Source organism: Polyodon spathula, chromosome 8 (genome assembly GCF_017654505.1).
Source record: "Polyodon spathula isolate WHYD16114869_AA chromosome 8, ASM1765450v1, whole genome shotgun sequence".
Taxonomy (NCBI): Eukaryota; Metazoa; Chordata; class Actinopteri; order Acipenseriformes; family Polyodontidae; genus Polyodon; species Polyodon spathula.
The window spans coordinates 35,995,641-36,021,493 of record NC_054541.1 but is presented as its reverse complement, the minus strand read 5'-3'; the positions used below and the strand labels follow the sequence as shown (position 1 = coordinate 36,021,493).

The 25,853-nt window shown below is 37.5% G+C and overlaps 1 protein-coding gene across 2 annotated transcripts in view; it reads left to right on the top strand.

The window, feature by feature from the left end:
* Positions 1–25,853, top strand: part of plxna4 (plexin A4) — a 242,437-nt gene that overhangs the window by 156,022 nt on the left and 60,562 nt on the right. For both annotated transcript variants that reach the window (XM_041257784.1, XM_041257783.1), the window contains exons 6-9: positions 12,255–12,378; positions 16,220–16,373; positions 22,960–23,059; positions 23,422–23,536. In XM_041257784.1, coding sequence (XP_041113718.1) covers positions 12,255–12,378; positions 16,220–16,373; positions 22,960–23,059; positions 23,422–23,536 — 493 coding nt within the window. The remainder of the gene's footprint in view (positions 1–12,254; positions 12,379–16,219; positions 16,374–22,959; positions 23,060–23,421; positions 23,537–25,853) is intronic.

The window sequence follows — 25,853 nt, the reverse complement described above, 5'->3', positions numbered from 1 at the left end:
CAATGACTAGTGTACATGGACTAGTATATATATATATATATATATATATATATATATATATATATATATATATATATATATATATATATATATATATATATACACACACCTATACAGTGCTACTCTGCTGTAATGGGGTTGTCAGGGTCCATAATTAGGAGACCGTGCTATTTGTGTTTCGCCTTATAACTAATATTGGCATTTTTGTTCCCGAAATTATTTCAATGCCCACAAGCCAAATTTATATTGTTGAATACAGTGGAAAATTAAGGAAGGAAACACACAATTTGCATTTTCTCGAATCCACGGTTTATTGGCATGATTTATGCCCAGCACCTGTTAGCCTGGGCCACACCAAAAGCAACAAACAGTCTTGCACTGTCACAGCAGCACATTCACAAGCAGCTTGTCTCATTCAGCTCTGCCCTCACTGATGTGGGCACCCCCCTCTATGCTTTCACGTCCACACCTCCCCGCATGTCACCCACCAATCCCGGCTGAGGCAAGCTTACCGCTTTCCCTACTAACAAACAAACAAAAACAACAGGGTCCCAGGCATCGTCAGGACAGTCCTGCAACAGTATAAATCCTGAGTCTTTACGATATATACAGTATAATAGAAACTGCTATTCCACCAGTTTAATGTTTAATCAGTATGATTAAATTGAATATTTTTTTATAATAATATGTAACATTTGAAATATTGTTGTTAAATAACAAACACATGTTAAAAACTGTAAAACAGTACTCATGGACGTTTATAGACACTTATAACATGATAACATCACCAGGATCACTTAAAGTATCTGGAATGTTCATCAAACATTTGCGAGTCAAATTGCATGATGGGGAAATGGGAGCCACAACCTTGGCATGTTAGAACCGATTTTGTTGGCTAAAACCAACGTGGTGCATAAAAATATAATATTGTATGTATATATAGAATATATATATATATATATATATATAGATATAATATAATATATATATATATATATATATATAGATATTATATATATATTATATATATATATATATATCGCGAGGACGTACTCCTGCATTGAAAGAGTATGAAAGGGGGGGGGGGGGGGGGGGGGTGGTAACGTCGCCCAGAGTGCCACCACATGGGGAAGGTGGCCTAGAGTGCCACTAGTCCTGCCACTTGCATGACTTTCATTAATCAATAGCTATTACATCACAGTCAGCCAGTACACAGGGCAGTGGAATGTGGCCCAGAGTGCCACTTGTCCTGCTCACATTCAATAGCTGTCAACAAGCAATAATTATTGATCTGTCAGCCAGCACACGGGCAGCTCTAGAGCTCAATGGACAAGGCCTCGGACCAAAAAGTATATTACGTTCTCTTGGTCCTTCTGTCAAACAAAATATAAATTCAGTCAAATCAATCTTTGGTGCATGTCTCCTTTCTGAATTGTGTATTACAAAGGTGTTGTGCCTGATTGCTGCTATGGAAACCTGAACTTTGTAAACATGACTGAATAAAGGGGGGACATCTAAACCAATAGGTATGAATCTATGTGCCTAGCTATGGGTTTAGAAATGGATAAAGAACTTCAGTATATTTTACTGGCACCAGTAATTCATCTTTTCCCTGACAGTTTAGTCACAAGGTCATTGTCAAGTGTTATGGGATCTTTATAATCCAAAGATTCCTAATGCATTTCTAATTTTACTTCTTGGCACTGGCATCAGAAAAGGCCACTCACTATCCCTGGATGTTGATTGGACATTGGAAAATTACCAAGGTTATTCCTACAAAAGATATGAAATTGAAAGTTTTTATTTTTTATTTTAGCTCAGGGGCTACAACAGTGGTATCTGCTAAACCACCAAGGTCCATTCAATCAAAATTAGATTAATACATTCATGGTTCACTTGAAAAAGTATTGACCTCACTTGACCAAAGGCATTGGGCTTATGTTGCTCTAAATAATAAAGGGCAAAAGCTAAATATTAAAACCCGAGAAGAGAGGAATAAAGTTAATTTAAAACGGGGACAAATTTACTTTATGTAGCAATAATTTCTCACTCAATTCCGTCAAGTTTAAGCACGGAGACACAGATGCATATATATATATATATATATATATATATAATATATATATATATATATATATATATATATATATATAATTTGATACATTATGTTAATTTTAATAGGAAAGCATTACAATCGCTGCAGAAATTATTGTATTTTTCATGTTACCCCAAGAAACCATGTACTGATAAAAATAAATAAGTGTATAATTAAATGTTGAGACACACATACATAGATCTATTATATACAAAATATCTTTAAGGGAGGTAGGTGAGTAGACTCCAGTCTAAAATTGTTTAATATACTAGAGGCCTCAAATGCCTCTGCAAAAACTATAAAGCAATATAATCAGTCAAATCATGAAAATAAGTTATCAAATACATTTCTTTTAAATTAACTGTGGGGGTAATAATCATATAAATAAATCCTTGCTGTTAAGAACACAGTGGTTCTGTTCACAATGTGACATAATGAAGCTGTCTGATCTGCACTGATATTTTCCTTGACAAATATTACTTTATAATAAGCCTCATTTGCCTAGTGCAGGAATTGTGGGCCCCTCCCAGCTGTGGTTTATTCTCGTTTACACTCCCATTGGTTAGCATCATTCTTCACTCTTATAATTTCTCACAATTTATCCTTGATGAAATTGATCATTCAATTTTCTGTAATTTAAATGTTCATAATTTGTGTGGTGTAAAGTGGTGACAAAAAAGCTGCCGTGCAATATTAATCAGATCCAGCCTTACAGATAGACAAAAAGCCACGTAAAACCACATTTGAATCAATCAGCATAATTGCCTCTGTTCAGGACAAACTGTAGAGAACATGTCATTGTTATAATTGGATGCTGTCTAGGAAAACGTGATTTGTCTTCAGCAGTCTATAAACCTTATTCTCTGTTGGCCTTTCTATAAAAACAAATATAAACTGATTATGTATTAGGAGGCTTTATTGAGGAAAGTGCCTGCAATTGCACTGCAGGCCTGGGGAGGTGTGATGGAAGTAACAGTGGGACTACTTTTTTGACCTGCTGTTATCTTCTGTTCTTCAAGGGATCTCTTCCATCGTCATATGCTATATCTTGATAATGTCTCAGTGGGCACTATTATATACATATCGATATCTTTTCCACATGTCTTTATCTGTATATCAATGTACATGGTGATAATTAACAAACAGCAGCATGCAATAAGGGTAGCTTGAAATTGTATCTATGGAGTATATGGCCATGAATGTCTCCACCAAAACATCAAATGGTTGGGATGAATAAAAGGACTTGTTTATGTAGTGGATAACTTCTGTGAAAATGGAATGTATACTGCAGCATTAGGACAACATCTCTTGCACTGAACTATCCCACTGATGATTCTTATTGACAGCGCTGTCACTTGTTAACTATGCCTGCAAGCTATAGCCTCGAACTAGCCATAGTGCATCCTGCAGTCCATGTAGTAAAACATCTTTATACATTACAGAGATTATGCTTCATTTAGAACTATTCAGGTCAATGCATATAAAATGCTGCTATCAATTACTATACCAATTCCAGTTGATAGAAGGAACAGTAACTCATTAAACTCTGGCTACTCCAATTCAAAACCTTCTGTGCCAATGTGAATAAAAGTATATTAAATGTGCATAGAAATATTTGTAAAAAAAAATGTAGTTAAACCAGAAACAACCTGACAAGAGGCATCTGATTTATATAAAACATATTATGTGTTTCTTTGGACTAGCATTTAACACAGCACTGTTTGAGGATGTGTGACTAATCCCCACCCCCACCCCCCCCTGCAAAGCACATGCATAACGTATAATGACATTTAATTCCCAATTGGGTATAGTCTCCAGACGCTTTTTGACTGAGGTCTCGTGGGGGGGGGTGTACAAATTGAAAAATTCTAGAAACTCATGAAACTGTCAAGCCACACTGCCTGAAAGGCTGCTGTATACACAGACTGTCCATCGCTCACTGTCATCTCTCTGTCACCATGATGTGCACTAAGAGTAGAAAAAAATACCACAACCCGCTGAGGCATGAGCATGATGCACAATCAGACGTTCAATAGAATCTCATCTGCGCGACTGGCTGGAAAGTAATGTGGTTATAAATGCGTAATGAAAAAAGACCATCTCGGCAAACTATGGCTCTGACTTTTCATCTTCTCAAAATGTGTTTCAAACATATTCTACTGTAAAACTTAAATAAGTAATTATAAATCAAAATTGTTTACTTATATTTATGTGTTGCATCCCAGAAACACATATAGTTGCAAAAAACGTTTGGCTCACAGTAGCCACTTGGGTCAATGAAGGCTTAAATTTGGGAACTGTAAACGGGTTTGTGACCATACCAAATAAACATAGAGGCAAAACTTTTTTTTTTTTTTTTTTTTTTAGCGTAGTAAGTAGACGCAAAGGAATTCTTTTTTGGAATTTCTGGAATTGGCTTAAGACTTTTTTTTTTATCCACTCCTGCTTTCAGTTGTCAGATTTTGTGTATAATAATTGTGTGAAATCATTTATTTTTTAGCATTATAATTATTTTTCAGATGTTTTGGTAACCATTTTGATGTAGGTTAAAGTGTGATTGTGGCAGTGGGGTTCTCTCCTGCTAGGGTTCCAGTCACCTTCCTCAGGAAACTCTCTACTATTAACCTTTAACCCTCTCAGGACCAACCAATTTTCAGTGGGATGCTCCCCCATTTAAAAAGTCACTAAAAATCTATTGCTTTACAGTAGCATCTTGGAAATGGTGTAATTTTTTTTTTCAGAACACTCTAGGGAACATTATAAAGTACTTCAGAAACCATACAAACTTTTTTTTCAACACTATATATATATATATATATATATATATATATATATATATATATATATATATATATATAACACACATTCTATGATTCAAGGGACCTACTAATACTTCCTGAAAAATATAGATGTTTGGGCAGATAACAAGACATTGTTTCACCTGAGTGATTGTAATGACATTATACCAATATAACCATAATGTAAGTCATCAAAATTTTTTTTTTTTTTAATCGCATTTAGACGATCGCAGTCCTAGAAGACAGCAGTGTGGAATAGTGGTTAGGGCTAGGGTTCAATCCCAGGTGGGCGACACTGCTGCTGTACCCATAGGCAAGGTACTTTACCTAGATTTCTCCAGTAAAAACCCAACTTCATTATGATCGTGTTAACATGATCCCGGTCCTTAATGGGATGGATAACCAACAGATCCTCGGTTTCCTCTCCAAGAAGTGATATGATCTGATGTTACTGCAGTGCTGCATTGCTGAAATAAGAGGCAGATTAACCATGGAATGCATACTGGTAGTGAAGTGATAGATCATGACATTGCAAAATGTGTTGGATTTTCAAAAAGGAGGTTAGTGGAATATTTCCACACAGTGAGGTATGTACTCAAATTGAGGCAGCTACATTTGAAAGTGTTCTGTGGTGGCTATAGTTATCTGAGCTTCCTAAAATGCAGTGCTGGTTGGATTAAAGCTGGAGTTAAACCCCTCAAATGGCTTTACTGCTACCCAGTGTGTTTAATATAGATATTATTTTGACCACATGTCTTTGTGTGGTTCTATATTCATTCTGGCTAGGGGACCAAATAATGAAACAACTCTGATGTGTAACAGAATATAATACTGTGTGCAGCAAAAGAGACCAGAATTTGACCTTGGACACCTGATTCAGTAGGTCTACATATTTTAACAAGAGATGTACTGGGAAAGTGTCTCAAATTGCTGAACCTGAGAAGGGGTTTGGACATAATGTCAAGACTGACATCTTTGTTGAAGTTTAAGGTTTTACAGTACTCGTCAATTTACTGAATTTTAGTGCAAATCGCTCTATTCAAATTCTTAGTAACAAGCATCTCCACCTTATTTCGTGAACAGACTATCCAGAAAATAGCCTGTGGCTGCTTGCCCCGACCTAGTGCCTTCATGTTTACATTCAACTATATACAACAAGAGAAGACATATGGCATTGAACCAGAAAGTCTTAAAGTCTAATTAATTAACACTCAAGTGAACAAAAATTGTAAAAGGGCCTTTCTATGCCAGAACACCAAAGTTAGGGTTTTCAGTATTAACGTCGTGAATACATTTGAAAAGGGTTAAAGTGGTTCTGCTTCTAATTTTCCACATGAATGGGAATTCTCCAGCAGTGAAAGGTCGGGCCTGAGGGTGGTCCTGCCATGCTGCTACTAGACTGGATAATCTCATTGGAACCACTGGGCTGAGTAATAACACTTTTGCTAACTCCCAGCTTCCGGATTCCAATTAGTTGTATTCAAATAATTTTGAGTTACTTAAGCAACATGGTTAAATGACTGCTATAATTGAGAGGGGGCACATGTAATGTTTCTATGAACATACTTCATATCTCAATACTCAAGTAGGGAAACCTAACTGCCCCTGTTCTTGCTTCTGTATGCTGCAATATGGATTGGATAGCAGCTAACCTGGAGGACATATGCAACTTGTTATAAAGAACAGCATTAGACTTTTTAACAAACATGTATCGAACAACATTGTTTTAAAACAAGTGTGCAGTGGTTTTGTACCACTCAATTTCAGTTGTGGCGCAACTGGAAGGAGACGGCAGTGTTTGTTTGAGCCATTATTGCCTTTTTTGTACTGGTATTTTTACATTTTTTTATATAGGTTCTGGTATGAAAATGCAGAATTAAAAAACAAAAAAAAAAGATTTGAGGAGCCCCATGAGTATAAAATAGTTAGCCTTGCGTTGTTGATCCATCCCTGTATAACTGTAGCATTGTACTGCAAGTCAAAGCTATTTTTTTTACAGTGGGTGCTAGTGGATCAAGGACCTAACTACTAACTCCACAAAACAGGCACTATATCCAATTATGATTTTTTCTAGAACCCTGTAGATGAAACATATATGAGACTTAATATCAAGAGAATGATCTTCCCAGGCCAGGCTTTGATACATTGATAAAGCAAGGTATTTGTAATAACTTTCATTTCCCTACTCCTTTGACCTTTGTCCTGTAAGCATTAAATATGCATTAAACCTGTGTCTGGGAAATACTCCTATAGCTATACTCTTGTGAGGGTTTCAACTTTTTTTTTTTTGCTCTGTCATCAGTATATTTGATCTGATTTGGCTGTCTTTGTAGTGACAACTAAGTATATGTGTTCTCTTAAAAAAAAAACACTTTGGTACTCAAGCAGACAATAAGGAACTGGGAATAACCTGCTGCCATCTAATTGCCTATTACTGTGGTAATAGCAAGATTAGGCCACCATGATGCATTACATTCCATGAGACTTGGTCTCACCAGCAATACTTGTGAAATGTAAGTTCAGTTTTATATCTCGTCTAAAAAAAAATAATACATTGTGTTTGGATGTTGAGAGTCAAACATAAACATTTAAGTTAAGGAGTTAACTGCTGTATTTATGTTGTTTTTATTTTTGCAGTTGGGGACTTGGTGCATTTTCCAAAATTTCCCAAGAGACAATTCTGTTTGTCTCCATACCACATGACTTTAGCCACAGAGCAAACTGTTGTGATGGATTCTGGCAACAATATGCTGTCCTGATATGAAACTTATTGGAACTGTTAGCTCCCACTAAATTCTTATTAAACTATACTGTTTTGTATCCTAGGGTCAATGACCATATCGGAATGACTGCCAATGCAAACACAAGTTTGTATAAACAGTGTCATTTTATGACAAGTACCATTTCGCAGCACTTTACACAGTTTTCAATTCCCATTACAACATGGGATGTTTTATTACAACCTTCATGCAAATGAGTGCTGACACACTGACCCCAAATAAAAAGCCAGTGAACTCCACTAAATAATTAACATTATTATATACTGCTAAAACTACAATTCTGTTTATTATAATTTTAAATTATAATGTATGTAAATACTCAAGCCACTTTCTAAATGTCAGTTTTCTTAACATTCCAGTAATTTGTTTGTGTGTGTGAGCGTGTCATCTTGTGCACAGTAGAATACTAACTGATTCTAAAGACATGGATAACAGCATTTACTATGTGTAGTGTTCTTTTTTTAATTAGAACATTTTTATAATAAGTATTTACATTTTGTAACAGGGTAAAAGGTTCGAGCTTACCCCCTACCCTCAATCACTTCACCTTCACAGGAACACAGAGGTAATTAAAACGCAGGAGACCGTCACTGGTCGTGTTCACAGGTATAAATGTTTATTTTGTTCTTTTGCACTGGATACTGCACGTAAATTACCAATGATTAACACAGACTAGCAGGTTGTATCATCAATAACTGACATTTAACAGACAAGATCGTGACTGACCTAATAATCCTCTCCCTCCTAAGGAAAGACACAACATTATATCCCCAACCCTCCCTATTCCTAACAAGATTAATTATTCAATAAACATTTGCACCTGGAATGATTTTATACAAAAAAACCTCTTATTTAACATTTCGATTTTTACAATAAAACATGCATATATTTTACGTTAAACATGTTTCTTCTCATTTATATGTATTTGTTTAACCTGCATGCATGTCGTCTTTGTTTACAAGCGATCGTTAAACTATTATATTGCTTACTTATTATCATTGTCATTATTCTTTAATCGTTAACTATTACCACTAAAGACTGAAAATGAGCATTATTCCTTCTAATGGAAGATTACTGAACATACAGCAATAACAAAACACTCGTTCCACATGTATAGCTATGGTAACTTCCTTGATGGAAGTGCCCTAATCTAATTACACCAATACACTGTCATATATCAAACACACTTGATCAACAATACATAGTAAACCCACAGCCCTATCACCAGTAGAATAATAATCATAATAACAGGCAATTCAATATTACACTAAGGCTCTGACCCTCACACATTTGCTTACAAGAAGACATATACCACAGCTGTACTTAATAACGTATAACCTATGCAAAACTAAAGACTGTGTGGTATTTGAAGTACCTTATTATATATGGTCATTATACAGCATGTCAAAACTAATGTAAGTGTTTAACACATTATCTGTTAATTAGAGGTGAGGAAGAAACTTGGTAAGTTAATTGAAATGAAATTCAAACTCTGTTTCTGAAGTGCAACCTGCTGAACGAGCCCACAGTATGAAGTGGTGTAGTTCATATAGGCCTCAGAGAGGCCTCTTGAATGTTTAAGACTCCGAATGGAAATACATTCTCAGCAGGCATTTTAAAATACATCCTCATGCTGGGAGAAATACATTAACACAAGTGATTCTGAAAACACAATTAGCTGACGGTTAAGATATGCATCCCGCGTCACTGTGGGAGCTAAGTAAGATAGCAAAGGGTCATGCTTGGAATAGCATTTAGATTGTATTAAAGTGGCAGTGGCTGGGGGATTTTGTGCCGTTGGGCACTTTTTTTCCAGGGTTGGATTTTGTAACTTTCCAATTTGCTCAGGAAATGGCAATCTCTACTGTACAGTTCTATCTGGATTAGAGGTCAGTCCCAGAGGGGCTGTTTAATCATTTCAATATTATTTTACAGAGGATACAATTTCTACACAGATGAAAGAAAACGGTTCATTGAATGCTGCTATATCATTTTAAAAGGTTCCCATAGTTTTTGAATGACCCAATTTTCTGGCTATAAAAGGCATTTCATAAAAGAAAGACTGAGCTTCCAAATGATGCATTTGATTATTTCTTTAAACATTTTTTTAAGTAAAACATCAATTTTTTTTTTTTTTTTTTTTACCAAAAACAGATATTTTTAACAAACTTTCATATGAACCCTGTACAGCATATACATATCTGTGTTATTGTGTTTACAACATATTTAAAGCCTAATATTAATTTCTATATAGGAGCTTAATATATAATAACTGTTATAAATGCTCATGTTTAATAATGAAATTATGTATTATAAGCATGACTCCTTAATACAGTAGCAGAGCAATGTTCATCACTTGAGCCTGTGCAGTAGTGCCTACAGTACCTAATTAGTAACCATGGAGATCTGTAAACGTTATTGTTGGGTAAAATCATTGTACAAGAAATTAACGCTCATTTCACCAGGCTGTCGTGCGTATCTTTCAAGCTCTTAATATTTATTAAACAGATATTCATAGTTTGTTCCACTTATGAGCACCTTAGTGTTTAATAAAATACACAAAATAATAAATAGAAATGTGAAATTCATGACTCATTAGCAAACTGAAGCTGTAACTAAACAAAGTATTGTTTTCTATTCCTTTTGAAATAATTTCCCGTAATAAGAGCGCTGACAGGTTTGACAGTTGAAAATTCAAACACCCAGAACATGTCAAGGCCAGATGTTACCTGGGTCTGCTGGGGACCTGGCCTTGTTTCCATACCTGGACTCTCAGCCCTGGACAGGGAGAGAGCGATAAAGGGTGCCGAGGCCTCGCAGGACAGATAACTGAAGACAAAAACATAACCAGATAACTGTTTCGGAGAGAACGTGTTTGAGTTGACGTTGAATAAACAGAGGGTTAGCTCCCGAGAAAGTCATTTCATATTACTTATTATAATAGATTAACAGATACAGCTGCAATTATCAGCGTATGTAATGTGTGACAGCTGTGTAATTTTACCTTTTCTCTGGTCATGTCAGCAAAAATTCATGATGAACAATATGGGCTTACAGTAAAATAGCATGGCTTTTCAGAGACATGCTATTAAAGTGATGTCTTCCGTATAATGGCTCAAATTGAATGTGATCAAAGTGTGTAGGAAACACTGTGTTGCTTGGTTATGATATACATTATGGTAATTGGTTCCATGGCTGTTTTTGTTGTCAAATTATAAAATTAATTAAAATAACCAAGGGACAAAATTAGTTTTTATGATTATACAAACCACGATTTTTTCACTTGTAAAAACAGATGAAGGTGAACATGCTGTCAAAATACTGTATATTACAATACCTAGACGTCAAAGACCTACCCCCACCCCACTGGAAATACACAGAACACCAGAAACAGAAACGGTACACATGCCAGAAGTGAAGCTTAAAATCCTGTAAAACTATGTCCCTAATCATGACAATTTTAATAGTGAATACGATCACTTTTTTTTTCTACTCGGATCAATTGAAAAAATATAATAACAGGAATCTGTAAGAAGAGATCTTGATCTGGTGTTGCTTAGATGCAGTGAATAGCCATTAATTGAAATAATGTAGCACAAGGGATTCACTTGTACAATGGAACATGACTTGATTGAAGATACATGCAGATAGCTTGGGATGTTGGGAGTCTAGAATAATATAACACAACATTGTCAATGACAATTAAAAAAAATAATAATAATGTGTGCCCAGTGTGCGCCCTTTACATATATTCTGCTGGGTAATGGTACAATTGGAAAACAATGTTGTAATACTTCTTGTTAAGGTATGTGGTGTTGATGATATTGGAGGATATTGGACAGGCAACATGTGTCTGACCAAAACATGAAATCCTGTACTGCAAGGCATTTCTGTCTGCAATACAACTCAGTTCTGATTATTTCCTTCTGCTTTTAACCCCCATGTGGTTGAGGATTAGACCACCATAACAGTTTAATCTGTCTCTGTAATCCCAATAGAATTGACTTTTAATCTCCATATGTGCGCTGGAATTAGACCAAGGTATCAGAGTTAAAAAAAAAAAAAAAAACACCTTTTTCAAGCAAGCAACCCACTGTTGAGATATTTTAAGGCGGTCTTTTTTTGTGTGTTTTAATGCATAGAAAATAGTTTGATATTCATTAAGTGTTTTTGGCTTCTTTGTAAATATTATTTGGTAATACTTTGTCGTCTCTGTGTTCATTCAAACCACTCTCTTGTACAGGTATATTTGTCATTTTGATCATTTTGATTCCATTGTTTTGTGAGCACTGGAAAAAAAAAAAAAAAAAAGGTATTTAACCACTTTAAATAATGGTGACCAATCCATATTAACTGGGATGGGGTTTCATAGGAGTAACTTTTCATGTGTGTTTTTTCTAGCATATATGTAGCATATTTTCAGCTAAATTTGGACACAAATTCATAATTTGTTAATGTGGAACATATAATAACAACAGCTGTTTTGTTAGAATTGGAATTCGTATGAATTTAGACCCATTATTAAAGTGCAACTCATAACATAGATCTGATTGACTTGCATTTATTTTCTTGTTTTCACAGATGTACTAGAAAAGAGAAATGTGAGCGCTCTATGGAACCCCGAAGATTTGCATCCAATATCAAGCAATGTGTCCGGCTGAGTGTTCACCCAAATAATATTTCTGTGTCACAGTACAGTGTGTTGGTAAGTATGCATGTAATTCAAGTCTGCATTTGTCATTTTCCATATCAAGCTTAGCTAGTAAAGACCATCTTAGGTACTCTTTACTGGATCAGACTGATTGTTGTTTTTTGTGCATTAGTGAGTGACCATGAAAAACCACTTATTTTTCGTCACTGATGATGTGTTTTTATTACTCAGTGGTCAGGAAGAGAACTTCAGTTAAGGAATTACTTTCTAGATAAATGTGAGAGGATTCTTGTTTCCATGAAAACCATTAGGCCTCCATAAGAGGAGAGGTGGTTTGGGAACATTCAGCTCTGGCATTACCATAGCGGTTGGAATTCAAGCACTTGTGGAATTGATCGACTGTAAACCTAAATGCAAAGGCATTGTTAAAGAAGTATTTTTACAAAATTGAGATGCACATTAATGTGGTCATACTTGCCACACTGATGTTCACCGTTAAAGGTGCATGCGTGGTTTCTGCCTTGTGTTTTGTTTGTCCATTTCAGCGAATTCACGATTCCTTTGCCTATTTCTAAGCATATTTTTGGCTTTTGGCTTTGGCTTTGGCTTTTACCTTGCTCAATTTAGTTGGATGTATAGTAATGGATACCACAAAACAAAATAATGCATTTAACCATTTATTTACAATTTTACTGGTGGCAACCTGTATTTTTCACTTTTTCTCAGCAGTGAAACTCCCTGATAGTTTTTTCAGATATATTAACCATATGAAAATAAATTGTGACATTTAATTGGTATTTGATATAGATCTTGTTTCTAGGCCTTAAAACATAGGGGTTACAGAGGAAAACAGTCCAAGTAATGCAACTGAGGCGAAATCCATTCCATACTCACACATATATGTTCAAAATCAATATACTGAACCTAATTTGCAAATATTTTTTAACCAAACTAACTCTAACATCTATCCAGCATGCAAATCCTGATGTATTATATTAATCAAACATCTCTAGAGCTGATCAACTTAATTCTGGAATTCTGGAAAACAAAGATAACTGTGCAAGAGCTTTATTGACCATCTGCGCCACATCATGCCAGTGGTTGTAGAAGGCTAGGGGAATGGAAAAAATGAATACAGTTATTAAAGCTCCAGAGGGTTGTTTTGTATGTTCATTTCTTGTACAGTGCATTATTATGTTAAATTTTGTGCGCAAAACATTTATTTTTACTTAAGTTTGTAAGCTTGTACATGAGTTTGGATTCGTAGTTTGGATTTTAAAACTTTACCAAAATATGTCTTTTGTTGCCAGTTTTTTGTTTTCTAAAACAATTTTTTTTTTAAAACATAGTTTAACTTTAGCTCTATACACAATAAACCAGACAACAAACACTAAACCCCTATTTTTTCCTATCTGATTTAAGTTTTAAACTTACTTAAATAAAAATCTATTGATTGAGCCGCCAAATAAGCAATTTGTTATTGATACTTGGTAATAATAAAAAGACCAAAAAACGATTTCAGTTATTTTAGACAAAGTTTATTTTAGTTTGGCATTTCTCAGTGCTGGCAGGATGCAGACTGCTTATTTCTCTCCCTGTCTGCTCCATACATCTTGCGAATTTGGTGACCACAGGTACTCCAGATCTACCTTCCATGCTGCTGATGCTCTCACTTATAAAGAGGCAGGGCTTGTGCGCGTTAGAAGAATGGCTGCGGCTATTGAAAATGAAACTGATTGTGTCATTTATTTGAACATAAAGACTAGGGCTTGAGTGGAGACTTTTGGGACGGGAGTAGAGTCTTTCCTTGCAGGGACTCGAGTCGAGTCACAGAAAATTGCGACTCATGTAGAGTCACAGATTTTAGTCATTACAACTCTGACGCACGCACACACACACACACACACACACACACACACACACACACACACACAATCCTGTTATAATTTACCATACTTTACATTACTTTAATCAGGGTGGATGTAAAGCTGTATCTGCTGTTATACAAGTTTTAGGTACAATAAAGGGCCGCAAAGTTGGACAATGGTTTTATTTTACAGAATGTGAGTATTTTGAGATCTGGAATCCTACAGTAAATTGAATTTCAATTTTTATGATTGAAGTGCCATGTGTAACTCCTTTTCCCTCCAGGCAGCATTTAAGCAGTAAAATGTAAGGAGTCTGAGGGATTACATAACCTTGCTGATCTCAGCTTATGTCTCCTACAGCTTTTACAAAGACTGTTTTCCTATGAGATGTAGTCTCTGGGCTGCAAGTATATGTACCAAGGATATGTACAAGAACTGTATAGAACAACAAGGAAATTATTTTCCTGGTATATGGTAATTCCATCCCATCAGAGATAACTGCAACAAGAAATATTTTAAAAATAACTTTTTTTTTTTAATTACATTTAATAAAAAGTCCTCTTGCAGGGTTCTCTGTAAATCTGTCAGCATCAAAAGTATAGGTGAAAGGTATTGGGTGCATCATTGTCTTTCTTCTTGACACAGGGACAGCTATAAATCAAGTGTGTAGATGACCCCATGCACATTGCTTTCCTTTGTTAGAAGATATAACCCAAGGCAGTACAAGGGATTTCAAATTATTTTCTTTTCTGGAAAGTGGGAGTTGTAGAGGCAGGTTCTTGACTTTTTGACATATTCTTTTGAAATGAGTGGTTCTTGCTCATGATTTCTGTTAACAAAGACAATGTGATAGTCTGCAAGTGCTTTCTGTACAATCTTCTTTCTAGGAAAAAGCAACGTCATTAAAACAGAAAAGTGAGGTTATAACAAGATAAATTGATAAACACTTCAGCCATGCACAATGTGTTTTTCCATTACTATGATGTATATACAGGAAAAAGCCTGTTCAGCTCTTCTACTGTGGAAATAATACATCCTATATCAGAATTTAAGTGTTGTGACCACTTTAATAAAAGGCCATTTTCAATCAATAAGTACATGTTCCTGACCTTTGTCTCCCTTCAGACAAAGCTCAGAAACATATTCATGCTTTTTTTTTCTTCTTAAATTTAAACAAGTTTGCATCCAACCTCAACCAAAGCAAAGGGTTTAAGGATTATCTCATTTTCCCCTTTGAAAACCTTGACTGAAACCGTTCAAGGGCATATACACATATGCAACCTGCATATCTTATTTAGCTCTAAATTCCTAAAAATATCCATTTAAAGATCTACATTCTGTTGCCAGTACTCTCATGAAGTTAAGCATTTTGATTGGCTCTTCTGTCCATCATCTTTGCTATCGTCCCACCTAACTTCTATTTAAGTAGATTAGAACCTAAGCAAATAGTCCACGGGAGATCTTTAGGTATTTTGGAAACAAAGTACAACTGACCAATTCATGCCCATATCCGAATAGCACTTGAACCCCTCCATCCTGGGAAATGCAAAGTCAAGGGGAAAGGAAAATATTAAAAATGTAGGAATGTTCTGTCATTTCTTCTGAAGAATTTAGAATTCCTTGTACTCATATCTCCCTATGTACGTACAGTAAGTGATGTACATAAGTGATATATGTATTGTTTTAATCCCAAGTGCCTACATCTAATCTCAAATGCAGGAAGGTGTAGTTACGACAGGATAGAAAACTTGAAGCAAACTTCTGTATAGTAATGCTTTCAATTCTCCCTAGATTTGGAGAATTGATGATAATTTACAGTATCAATTTATTAAATAGCCTCATCAATAATGTGATTCCTTGTAACACACTCATTCTTGTTCACTGAACAATTCTTTTCTGCTGGCTGCAACCAAAAATTTGAAAAACGAACATTTGCTACTCAAGTAGCACATCTATACAGTGTATATATGTGTGTCTGTATATATATATATATACACACACACACATACATATTTTCCCATTTACAGCTGATCTTGGAGGCCCACAATGTTCCTGAACTCTCAGCAGGCGTAAACTGTACATTTGAAGACTTGGCGGAGATGGATGGTCTGGTGGTAGGAAATCGCATTACGTGTATTTCACCAGCAGAGAAAGAAGTGCCTCGAATCATTACAGACAAAGGTAAAGAAGACTGCCTGTGATTACCCTCATGACAGGACCCCTATTATCTTGCATGCCACAGCATTGTACAAACCACTCAGGGTCTGTCCCATGAGTAGCATTTAGTTTACATCACTGACAGACAGAGCAGTTTACCTGTTTGCTAATTGAAACGTTAAGCTCTGTTGTTAAGGCTTTTGGTATGAAGTCTTCAGGTCCTGAGAGCTATTGAATTTTTATCAAATAAGAACCAATTATTGAGTATCTTGGGCTCTGTATAAGACCTATGAGCTTGGTTTCACATGGAGAAATATTGCTCTTCTGCAGATGAAAATAGTTCACCAATAACTTTAAACACTAACCCTTTGCAGTCCATTTATTCAACGCTTGTCAGGCGTGTCAGATCCAATTTATTTTCACATGCGCTGTTTATTTTACACACACTGTTTAATGTTTTTTTTTTCCCCAGAGTAAAACGGGTTTAAAAGGCACTGCATATGAAAAGGACAGTCAGTACTGCATCTCCAGCCAAGCCCCACCACTTGTTCGCTGTATTTTTCACATACCTCGTCATAGTCATGCATACTGATAAATCCTCTTTTGATCACTCGTTTTATCACCAAACTCCTCAATAATGCGATCCAAGTCATTATTTTATTACTATAGCATCTCAAAAAGCTCTGCAAATGTCAATGATATTCTTAAGTGCTGGATGCGGAAGCAGCTATCTTCTTTGTTTGTGTCTGTGTTATCTATGTAGTGCCGGGGCTGTGTGTATTGCTCAAATCTGCCCCCCCCCCCCCCCCCCATCTTTTTATTCGGCTTCTACCGACTCCTATCGGCCTCACTCGGCCAGTGAAAGGTTTTCTCTGCTTTTTCCTGAGAAAAAAACGACTAGAGAGCTGTGCTTGACGTCTTTTTGATGATATCGGATTGGAAAGGGAAAATTGTAATGTCGGACCTGGTCCGACACAGGACCGCAAAGGGTTAAACCATATGTTGAGAGGTAAAACTGCTGGAAACTAAGTCATGTATCATTTTTTTTTTTTTCTGTTGTCTTTGTCATTTTTACTTCAGTGAATAAAGGTGATATGGTTAACTTTAGGTTTATTACAACATGATTCAATGAGGCAAAGGAATGGGATGGAAATAAACTCATAATAGCAGCCTCACAAAAAAAAAGAAAAATGTAACCCCTGGCTAAATATAACAATTTAAAAAGCCAATTATTGCACACAGTATGTCTTGCAGTTAGTAATTGAAGCTGCTTAAATGAAGCATGCAGTTGACAGTACTGATTTATGAGAATACCTGGTTAAGTGAAGCGTACCATTGATTCATGAAGATGATCCACCCGATGATGCTGATTGCTTAACCCACAAGCAGAAAGTGCAAGACTTGGGTTTGGTGTCAAAAAGTTGATTACCCCAACTCCCCAAAGAGAAAAAGTAAATAAAAAATAAATCAATTGTGCATGCATACAAATATCCATGTAGACCGAACCATGCTGTTACTGTTACAATGTGTATATATTTTTCAATATAAGACACTGAAACTATTTAATTAGTGTTTTCTTTTTATAAAGTTACTTAGTCTGGAACAAGCTCAACACATTGCAGTATGTGTAGCATACAAAAGGAAAATATTGTATTATTCCAGGTGCTGATCATTAACTAGTAAATATATTTCAATATGAATCATTTAACAAGCTGAGACCAAGGATACATAATAATAATAATAATAATAATAATAATAATAATAATAATAATAATGCAATAAAAACTAAACTAAATAAAATAATATATGTGATGTATGTAAAGAAATGTAGATTCATAGAATATATTTAAGACCTGATTTCCATTACTGTGCATGGAGAGAAGGTTATTTTACCATTCCCTTTCTCTTTTGATTTAAAATGTTGACAGGGGGTGTCAGATGGGGAGTATGGAGTAGTGCAGTCACCACAGAACACTGCTGAAACTAGGTCTCGGGACCCACACTGGCCAATGCCCAGCAGAAGCAGATTATTAGTTTGGTCATTAGCAGCCAGTTTGAAAATACTACTGCCTGGTGTTTAATGCACCAGAGATTCAAATTCTTCCAACTGTTTTCTGTGTCTGCAAAACTGTTTCCCAAACGAGTTCCTGGATTCCCAGAATAATCAGTTTAAATTCAGCTCATTGTTGCAGAGTTCCTGCACAGTTACTTCACCATTTCACCATATAATTAGAACCTCCGTTCATGTGCTTTAGTAGATCTTACATAATGTGGGAAGAGGGGTTTCCTTCCACATCTCTGTGTCATTAAATAAAGCATGCTTAGCAAGAATTGCCAAAAGGAATGGGCACAGACGGACATGCCAAGGCAGCACTCAGTCAGACTAATTTAGATGGATTAATTGTCAGGTAAAGTTTACTTTGATTGATTAATGAGTCCTTCAGATAAAAAGGGGAGCATAATTCTCATTAAGTAGCGTGGTCTGGGTGACTCCTTTGCATTAAACATGAGTCTCTTCATTAGCTCAAACAATAGAACTGGGTAGCTGCATGTTTCTACCTCATTGGCTATTTGTTTCAATCTTTTTTCAATTTCAAAGGGCTTTAAAGAGTCTTTGGAGACCTTGTCATCTCTTCCAATTTGCAAAAATAACTGTTATTAGTAAGTATTATAATGTTAGGTTACTTACCATAACCATGGTTCCCTGAAAGAGAAATGTCAACCATTACTAGTTGGGAAATGACCCTTGTGTCACATGACCTGAGCTCATATTTAAAAAGCTGCCTGATGGGCCCGGTGTGCCCACGTGTCTGTTGCATTATGGAACAAGATGCTACGTCACACAGCAACCTTCGCCAATTGATTTTGTATAGCAATGAAGACGAGCTAGTGACCTCACAAATTTAATAGTTGACATTTCTTTTTTAGAGAACCAGGGTTACAGTAAGTAACCTAACGTTTCCTTTCAATCTCGAAATGTGAACCATTACGAGTTGGGAAATGTATACCCAAGCTGTTACAGTGAGCCAAAGCAGCCACAAGCCTCGCTCTGGCGCGAGCCTAACTGGAAAGCTGCTGCGCAAGAGGGCAAGCTGCATCAGGGACTCTGGACCCCACAGAAGGCACCACTGAAGTAGCCGTATTCAGTCTGTAAAACCTTATAAACGTGTGCCTTCTGTGGGGTCCAGAGTCCTTGATGCAGCTTGCCCTCTTGTGCAGCAGCTTTCCAGTTAGGCTCACCAAGTACACATGCAACATAAGGGGGGATTTACCTTCCTCTAGGAGGTCCTGTAGAAAGTGTAAAACAATCAACATGGGGCAGGAGGTGGGGTCATGGTCTCTCGCCAAGCACCACTCCTGGAAAATCCTCCATTTATAAGAATCTGAGACCTCGTTGAAGAGGCTCTAGCATTTTGTAGTGTAGCTATAACAGAGTCTGAGAGTCCGAGGGCACTCAGACGCTCCCGTTCAAGGGCCAGACCTACAGGTGGACTGACCCGGGGTCCGGATGCCACAGATGGCCCTGAGCCTGACTGAGAAGGTCCCTGCGAAGTGGGATCCGGCATGGCTGAGTAGGCTCAGAGCAACAAACCATAACCTCCTGGGCCAGGGCGGCACCACCAGGAGGATCCTCACACCCTCATTCAGTACCATCTCCAAGAAGGACGGGATCAGCGTTAGAGGGGGGGAAGGCATACAGCAAGCCCTGAGGCCAGCTTTGGACTAGGGCATAAATTCCCAGAGGCCCCCGCCTCTCTGAATCGAGAACCACAAAGGACAATGTGTGGACTCCTCTGAATGAAACAGGTTCGGAATTTGCACTTTGCCTGCTTGGCCCAGGTGGAGCAGCCACCGGGACAGTGCGTACAATGGTCTGGGTCGTGGAAACAGCTCTGCAAACTGCTTTGATGACTCCCTCGCACGGTGAGACCGCTGCAGCATCTCTTCCACGGCTGGCCCGAAGGTGTAGCCGGGGAGATGAGTGCGTTGAGCAGGGATGCTTTGTCCATGTTCAGGACCCTGGCCTGAGAGAGCCAAAGCTGGCTTCGCGCAACCACAAGGGCTTCCAGGTTATGTCCGATAGCTTGGCTACTGTGCCAAGCTATGTGGAGCAGGTGATCAATTGCCAGCCTCAGCTCATTAATAATATGAGAAGGCTGGGCAGACAGATGCTGCAGTAGCTGTGATTGGTACACAGCCAGCAGACCAGCGGTGTTTGCTAGTCTTGCTGCCAGTGCCCCCACGCTGTATGCCATTTTTAAGTGTGTCTCAGTGACCCTGCACTGTTTATTTGGGCAGGAGAAGTCACAGGACAGCGTTGAAATAGTCAGTGTCTGCACTAAGGCAGCCACTGTGGAATCAACGGGCAGGAAATGCTGGAGCCCCAGCTTTTCTGTGCCCTGGAGGGCATACAATGCTTCACCCGTCTGGAGCATATGGGCGCTGATGCTGGGCTGCGCCACGAAGACTGCAACTCCTCCACAAAATCCGGGAGGACCGGGAGGGGCTTACAGCGCTGTGCAGTCGACAATGAGGTTTCAAAAAACGATCGGCGGACCTGGGTCTCCTCACTCCAAGGGCTCTGGGCCTAGGTAGCAGCTCTGCTCAAAAGGGCTGCTAGCTTGTCTGCCAGCGGACTGCTAGGAGACATACGTGTCTCAGACGGGGAGCCTTTTAACAGGAGGGGTTCTCCCTTCCCCCTTCGAATTCGCCTTCCTCCATGGATGCAGCCAGGGACACCACATCGTCTTGCACCTCCTCAATCAGCTGAGACTGCAGGAGAGCAGGGACCAGTGCTGAAGCTCCAGTACCCCAAAAGCCAGAGTGGGTGCAGGTGGAGCTGTCCAATTGACAAGACACTCCAACAACGACTTGTTTATTTGCAACCATGCTTGCTAACTGCATCATTTGTACCTGCAAGGCTGACACATCTGTGTTGGGCGAGTGCCTGCGCTTCCCTTTCTTGGTCTTGTGTTCCGGAGAGCGAGACACAGACTGAGCTCTGTGGATTGCGGACGGCTCTTGCAAGGGGCTCCTCGAGAGTATCAGCAAAGGCCACTGAGAGCCAGAGGAGGTGGAACAACCTTCAGCATGGTATGTCCTCTTTGCCCTGGACCTCTTTTGAAAGCTGGCGCACACAGCACAAAAGGTGGGATCTGCCAGCGCTCGCCGGGCATGATCAGTACCCAGGCATTGGCCGTCCTCTGGGGGACGGATGGCCCCGCATCTCACACAGTCGTGGAACGACATTGTACGGATGGATAAAAGTGCGGGGTGCTCCGCACGGGAGTGCTATACACCTGTACCGAGCATAGGGTAAGACACTGGTGCTATGCATGGGAGTGCTATGGTCTGCTCAGGTTGGAGTGAGGAATCAAATGGCAAAGGTTGCTGTGTGATGTAGCATATTGTTTCAGAATGCAACAGACACATGGTCATACCTGGCCTATCAGGCAGCTTTTTAAGGTCATGTGACACAAGGGTCATTTCCCAACTTGTAATTTTTGACATTTCAGGATTGAAAGGGAACTGTTCTAATGCATCTGAGTACATCTTAAGAACAGGCAGTCACAGTAAATGTTTTCATAACAACAATCCCATTCTCACAATCTTGCTTGGGGAAGCATGAATGTACTTTAAAGTTGTTACTTTTATGTTCTATTCTAGTGTAGATATAAAGCATGTTAATGTGAGTGAATCCTCCTGTCATTTTGATCTGGTTTTCAGTATTTAAAAAGATGTGTTACCTGGATCAGGAGTTGTTTAATCATTTTTTATTATTTATAATTTTGTCTAGATATAAGACAAGTACCGTTTAGTTTTCAGTATGTTCTATTGATGTTGACCATCTTAGATTAGCTCAATGGTAACATAAAATAAAACTTAAAAGCAACTAGGCCTAATAGCATCTCCAAATTCTTTCCACGAGCCAAAATGGAGGGCTTGGCTTTGATTTATTTAATCTTGTGACCAAACCAGGATGAAAAGTACATACATTACAAGACATATTTATTGGTGTATTTTAACTTTGCCCTTTTTATGGACCTGTATAAATACGTAGAAATGAGAAAGGCTTTAGCTTACGAAAGGTCTCCCATTTGGATTTTACTCTGAGGTATGTGTGTCTGTTTAAGACCCTGCACTGTAATGGAATGCAGAGGTTCTAACTGGGTCTTTTGGTGCATAGAGTTTTTTCGAAAGCCTATTTTTTGGTTTTTAAAAATTATTGCAGTAGCAAGTTTTCAAGTGTCTGTAAATTACATTTCACCAGGTGTTGAGTATCTTCATTTGTCACAAGGATCCTCTAGTTTTTAGGTAAATCTTCAGTCTTAGGATCAGGATTTACTACTTTGTATTATTTTCCTGCAGCGTAGCATGCGGATTTCCACAGTTCTTGTGTTGCATGCCTCACAGCCTCGCTCTAATTGGGAAACAACCCCAGGGTATTTGGAGGGAAACAAGAACTCATCTCAACTGTATATTACTCACCATGCCAATGAGTAACAATATACATTGTATGATTTAGTGCAATGTGTGTATGCAAGAAATGACTTTGTGTCAAAACAGATGAAGAGATTCCTCAATGTGTGTATAATTTGTTTTTTCACAGGAGACCATCAGATTGTTCAGCTGTACCTGAAGTCCAAGGAAACCGGGCTGGCATTTGCCAACACAAGTTTTGTCTTCTACAACTGTAGTGTTCATAATTCGTAAGTTTTTCAAGTTATATATTCTAGTATAAGAAAATAACATGCATTCATATTAATGATAAAACAGTATTTACCTAATCCAATTAAAGCACTCACAGCACGTACACAGAAATCAGATTTCAACCTCGGTTTGTTCCCTTTTACTTGGGCTAATATTCATACACAGACATTCACAGTCCTATAACACTATAATATAACCTAAGTGTGATGCGCATATTGTATCAAACATGCAGTTCATATCTAACATGCAGAAATGATCCCCAAATTTATATAATGGTGAACGTTATATTCTGTAAATGACAGCATTACATTGTCTGTTTTGGAATAAATGTTGTGTGTTTACTTATTTCATTGTCTGCCAGGTGCCTGTCTTGTGTTAACAGCCCCTATCAGTGCCTCTGGTGTAAATACCGGCATCTATGCACCCATGACCCACGTGCTTGCTCTTTTCAGGAGGGGAGGGTCAAGCAGTCAGAGGTAAGATCATCGCTTCCCATTAGAGTTCATCTATAGATGTAGCTGCCAGCCAGCAAAATATTTGCTCTTGCAAGTGGGTTCATAATATGCAATTAATATTGAAAACACAGTTTAAAAACGAATAAAAAATTATGCTACAGAAATTAAACAGCCCTTATTGTTTAACTTCATGTTGTCATTATATTAAATTAATTGTACACCTGCAGTTTTCTGATAGATGCTTTACCATTTCATTACATAGTATTTTTTCAGCCAGGAATGTACTAATCTTCTTTGTATTAATAATGCCTACAATTGGAAGATAGGAGCCTGGTTGAAAAGGCTACACGAAATCAGGAAACAGCAGGCTCTGTTGTAATCCTAGTTTTTTTACTAACTATCACTAAGGTAGGGTTTTTAAACATGACAGAAAAGGAGATATGATAACACAAACCTCAAAAGGGTTTATATAAAGTCAGATCAAACACTCTATCACATTTAAGCACACAGGGATGCTTTATTATTTAGGAGAGCTTCAGTTACAGGAAATGAGCAGTTCAATTCAGTCATCAAAGAATTTTCTATGAAAAAGGCTAATGCTCTAAACAAGCAATGAATGTATAAATTGGGGAGGAACAAAGTAATTAAGAGCCCAAAAACCCCATATCTGGCAGGTTTTCTTCTGGTTTAGATCTGGATTTAATATTTCATCTCCCTGCAGTTCCTGTCCGAGGTTTATTCACTGGCTGGGAAGCTGTGAAACTAATGAATCGATGTTTCCTCTCTTTGTGTCTGGCTTCTTCTACCCCAAGGCTCTGACTTAATTTACAATCCTATATAGGGCTCCTGGATTTCCTGTATGTAAAAAAAAAAATATCCTTTACAGTGCTCAGCATCTAAAGAGCAACCAAGAAAAGGGGAGCGGGAGAGACATTGGAAGTCTAAGGGGGAAACAACATGTTTTTTTTTTTTTTTCCCCTCACATCACTACTGACAACGGTATGTGTGATGATGACTGAGTTTGATCAAATTGGCAAATGGAAAATATACTGTACTGCAGGTTACACTGGAAAACCAAAATAAATGGTTTTGAAAACCATATTTTTTATTCCAGGTTTAAAGTAATTTGTAAAAAGCCATCTCCCAGATAATGTTTACAACTGTAGCCCATCAATGGTCTCTGTATTTAGTGATTACCACCACTTACAAACCTGAATTTCCCCTGTTTGATTGTTGTCTGTCCTTAGCAGAGAGTAATGTCACTTTACAAACTACTACCAATCCAGAAGAACAGCCAGAATAGAGAAAAAAGCTTTTATTTCAGTGGCAGTTTCTAAAGCAAATAATTAGTTAACATGACACTTTTAAATAAGCACAAACAAAGTGCTTAGCAAAATGCTATACTAGTGGTATGCCCTAATAGGAAATACCAATTAAGAAGCAACATCACTTGACTCTTGCTCATGCTGTGTGTCAAACTGTCAAAGTTTTCTTTTTCATTGAATCTCTCACTTGGAATACTGTTGGTATTCACTTCTGCATTTCTTTGGTTAAAGCTGGTATCAGTACTATTTTTAAAAATAAAGAAATAATTATGCAATCATGTGGCAATGCCTGTAATTTTGTACAATGGTATGCTCCTTGTATAATTACCAATTGACAAATGTTTTTTTTTTTTTTTTTTTTTTTTACATACGATATATGGCATTCAGCTATTAAAGAATCAAACACAGTACACCCTCACTATTGCAAACCTGTTGCGGTCCAAGTCTTTTGTTTGGTATATCGATGAGTTCATTATAGCAAAAGGACAATCAAACTGTTGGAGTAAATTAATGAGATGGGATTGTGAATAAAAGTAGAATTATATGTACCTGTTCGTTTCAGGTGTGCAGTATTCTGCCTCTGCTTTATCCTAGTCATTAAAGAATTAAAACACTGTACAAAAAGCTAAAATCCAGAATTGAAGCTGAACTTTTATTCAAAACCAATCTGACATGAATCATTTCGAGGTGCATCAAATCTTAATCCAACATTCTTCAATCTCAAACTGACTTTTTATTGCAAATCAACCCGACATGTTTGACATCAGATCCTTGTTTGTTTTTTTTTGTTTGTTTTCTCTTTAATCAATTTTGCTTTGCCTAATGGTTGCTGAACAAGCCAGTAAACAGAATGCTTTTTGACAACCTATATTCACGACAGAGCTATGCCTGCGTTACTGCTTTTTTCAAACGATCAATATAGTTTCCAGCTTTGTTGCAACATAAAATGATTTGTGTTTTGGAGGCAATTACACAGCGTGCACTTCTTATTAAGACAAAAGAGTTGACTTCAC